This window comes from Arachis ipaensis, chromosome B04, assembly GCF_000816755.2.
Source record: "Arachis ipaensis cultivar K30076 chromosome B04, Araip1.1, whole genome shotgun sequence".
In the NCBI taxonomy this organism is placed as follows: Eukaryota; Viridiplantae; Streptophyta; class Magnoliopsida; order Fabales; family Fabaceae; genus Arachis; species Arachis ipaensis.
In genome coordinates this window covers 133,274,735-133,279,170 of record NC_029788.2, presented here as the reverse complement: position 1 = coordinate 133,279,170, position 4,436 = coordinate 133,274,735, and the positions used below count along the sequence as shown (strand labels likewise).

General features: G+C 27.0%; 1 protein-coding gene across 1 annotated transcript; it reads right to left on the bottom strand.

Annotated features, from left to right (window-relative positions):
• On the bottom strand, positions 2,303-4,102 carry LOC107638208 (protein FLOWERING LOCUS T-like). Its single transcript, XM_016341377.2, has 4 exons — positions 3,775-4,102; positions 3,372-3,433; positions 3,237-3,277; positions 2,303-2,778 (listed from the first exon to the last, which is right to left on the bottom strand). Exons 1-4 carry the CDS (start codon positions 4,015-4,017, stop codon positions 2,582-2,584), a joined length of 543 nt encoding a protein of 180 aa, XP_016196863.1. The 5' UTR covers positions 4,018-4,102; the 3' UTR covers positions 2,303-2,581.

Below are 4,436 nucleotides of genomic sequence, written 5' to 3'. Positions count from 1 at the left end.
AAAATATTAACATTTTTATTTGACATAATTTTAATATGAATTGAATTTATAACTTTTCAATTAATAGGTATATGTAATGTCTTAATAGTGTAAATCGTCTATGTAAGTTTTATTTGGTAAAATTTTTTGAAGAAGTTAAAAATACAAATTTTTTATTTTGTGTTTAGTAAATCGAAAAATCACATATTTGTATTTGTAATTTTTAAAAGATAATTAATTTTTAAATTAAACTTTTACATTTATGTCTATTATATAGTTCTCTTTAATTTTAAAAGTCGTTAACTTGTTATACTAAACACAATTGTAGTGTTTGTACTTATTAAAAATCATATTTAGTTTGATTTTATCATATACAAAGTACTATAATTTTTTAAAAAAATTATCTTTTAAAAAGTAGTTTTTATAAACTATTTTTAGAAATAACTTTTTTTTTATCAAATCAAGCCATACTATAAACATGACTATGACTTATACCCGGTGACAACCATGTTGAATATATCTCTTGTTCTCTTTTTCTAAAATAACTAAATAAAAAGGCATGATAAAAATAAGAAATACCATTCTTAAGAAAATGCTAAAAGCTACTGTGGCGCATCCAATGCAATAAGCCTAATTTCTTTGTCCCTACCGAACGTGATCCCTTAACCAACACCACTACTACAAAGAGAATGTGAGACTGGATTCTCATACTTTAATTTTCTGGTAGCCTTTTTGCTATAACGTTTTTATTGTATGTAATGGCATGCATCCTTTTCATACTCCAAATTGATTCTTTTATTTTTATTCTACAGATATTAACTACTCCATATTTTATTGAATAAACTGAATATTCAATTACTAGCTTTTTATACAAATAAAACAACTTTTTAAGTCAATCCTTTCAACAAATGGTAAAAACGGGAAAGGGAGGGAAAAAGTATCTAATTTCAGTTTATTTGTTGGTTGAAAGTTAAAACTCTACTCTCCCTTAGAATTTAGAAATAAGAATCATAATTTTATGAAATTTCTATTTTATGGTATTTTTTTAATGTGAAATTTATTATGATCAATCCTTATGTTAATCGCTAACGTTGTTGGGTTGATCAACATTCAATGCATCATTTGTTGTAATGAGTAGTATAAATAGTTAAAAAAATTATATGCACAAAACTTTCACAATTTTATAAAGTTTTTAAGAGTTAAATCGTATTTTGGATGAAATTTGGTTCAATACTTAAGTTTAATCTTTGCAATTTCGTTAGTCTCAATTAGAACTTTTAAATTTATAATAGTTACGATTATTTTTGTAATCGAAATGTTGATCTGGTACATTTACTTAACACGGAGGACAACTGCACATGAATTTCCATTATTTTTTGTCTTTCTAAAATATTGAGACACAAATTTATAACTTGAGACACTAATTTTTTTTATAATTTTTTTCCTATCTAACTTACCAAACACACTATGAAATTAGTGTTTTCTTATGTCTACGTACTCTTATGTATTTATGCCTGTGTCTCATTTATGTTGAGACAAAAACCAAATACAAACACACTTATGTAAACATGACCTAACACAGTTCTAGAAAGACAACAATGGATGATCAGTTTGAGAATTTCGAGACTTTATCTAGAGATTCGTTTTAATTGTAGGTACCAGATTGAGTCATCTAATACCTTCTCTAGGTCATATAATCGTTACCAAGTACATTCAGCACTAAACATGCCATTGGAGAACACTGTATTTAAGGATTTAAACAAGTAAATGTGCGAAATCAACGTTCTGATGACGGAGATAATCGCAGAGACAACTGAAAGCCACTGTTACAAATTTAAAAGCTCTAATTGGGGCTAACAAAATTATAAATGTTAAATTGAATATCGAACCAAATCTCAAGAGTTAAATTGAGATCTATCTCGTTTTTATTATTAACATAACGTTTTCGTGGGAGTATTTTTTTTTTTTCAATGAAAAAAATATTTATTGCATATCATGTTATAATCACTACTTTATTTTTTATATTTGCAATAATAAATTAATGTGAAAGGAAAGTAAGATTTATAGTAAATACAAGACCAAGCTTTTCGTGAGTTTCGTTAACCGCGTTATATTGTTAATTACCATTCTTTTTAAACGAAAATGTTTTTAATAACAAAAAATATTAACTAAAAATGATCAAAATTTATTATTTTTATTTTTATTTAATACACACAATAACAAATAAATGTTAAATAAGATAAATTTAAATTATTTAAATTATCTTTTTTTTCTTTTTAGCATTACTGCTTTTTAAAATAATATCCCAACAATTATAGGTCATTCATCCACTTATTAACGACCATCAATATTATTATTATTATTATTATTGGTAGCACCTTCCCATTTATCATTATACAGAAAACTCTCAATTGAATTATTTATGACCATTATGACACTACTATGTGCCACAATTTAGCATGTTAGTTACATACTGAATCATGCATATATGTATACATGTTTTTATTAACGTTGAACTTGAAATTTATTTAATCTTCTCCATCCTTCGTTAATTAGTTGGAGCTAGTATTGCAGATTGATTCTTGTACTTTCTATGTGATGATCATCGTTTACAGATGAAATACAAAGCTGAAACTGGCAATCCAAGATTATAGAACTCAGCAAAATCTCGAGTGTTGAAATTTTGACGCCACCCAGGACCATGAACGCTATGTCTCCCAATCTGACGGAACAGCACAAACACAATACGATGAATCCCTGCTGTTGGTCGTGGACTTTCGTACGGCACTATCTCTTCTCCTATCAATTATCATCGTCATTACCGTCGTTATTGAATGAATAAGCATATTTTTAACTAGTTATTTGTTATAAAATTATTTTTTGAAAATTTAGTGTTTACGGTTAGAATTTATAATTTATAATTTATAATTTAAAGATTAAAATTTAGAATATAAAATACAATTCACATGTTCATTAAAAATAAGAGTTTCTATTTTTCTTGTTTTCTAAAATAATTTAGCTATATTTACCAGAGTAGTTTGACTAATATATTAACTCAAATCAGTTTATTACAAGAATAACTTAAATTTCTTCTATTTTATTTGTTTTTTCTGTTTTTAATTCTAATATTCAACTTTAAATGATTGCTTGTTAGAACAGTTAATATATGCCTGAATATGCTAACTAAATTTTAATAAAACGACGGAATAAGAGAAATAGGTAGAAAACAGAATTAGAAGTTGTATGTATATACGCACCAAAGTTTGCTTCTGTAGTTTCGGGAATATTGATTACCAGCCTGGACATGCACATCAAAGACCAATAAAACATAATACTCAGTTTTCAATTTTTTATTATTAATAACTAATTATTTTGATTTTCTATAATCTTACCAGTGCAAATATTCTCTCTCGTTTGGATTACATGGACTAGGTGCATCAGGATCCACCATGATCTGTAAATTAAACTATAACATCAATGATCCTAACCCTAGAGTTAGGATAGTATTTGTTTCTCGTTATATATATAAGACGGGTAATAATAATAGGATCGTAAAACCACTGAGTATATATAAGACCAGACCAGTAATAATAATAGGATTGGAAAACCACTGTACTCAATCATGAGTACATATATATATATATATATTGTTTCTAATAAGTCGTAGATTTTTACGTCATTAACACTTTTATATGGTATCATGAAATTACTTATTTTAAAATTTTAAATGTTAAAAAGATATATATAAATAATTATATTTTTAACATAAATAAAAAAAAGTGAGCAGTTAGTTACCAGAGTGTAAAATGTCCTAAGGTCATGTCCACCAACTTCAACTCTTGGTTTATTGATGATCTGGGAGGGTCTGAATTCACAGCAATTGATAACCTCTTGAATGTTATTGCCGTAAACAACCCTCATGTTGACAGAACTTGTAAAGGGATCCAAAACATCCCCAATTACACGGCCTAGAACAAGAGGATCATTATGACCTAATGATAAACTACTTGATCTTGCTCTTGATGATGACGAGGACATGCTTGTTTTTTTAATTTATTATTGGGAAACCACTAATATATCTATATGTAACGTGGTAACTATAATGCATATGAATGAATGTATCCATGCACCCTTTTATATCTGTTGTTTGTTTCTTAAATTTGCTGTGCCACCATCTTAATTAGTGTAGCTTTTTTTTCTTTATTTCTAAATTCTAAGATTCATCTTCTATATTTGTCTAAAAGGAAGAAAGATAAGAAAAGGAAATGTTCTGTATGTAAATGGAATAAAAAGAATCTAACTAGCTTAGCATCTCTTCCAATCTTACAAAATGGAGGTTATCATTTTTTCTTTTTCGTTTTGACGTCTTGTATACATCTGTGTCTTCAACCATATTATTATAAACAAAAATGTTGTTCGGGTTCTTAACAATTATGCATAAAGGACACTGATCCATA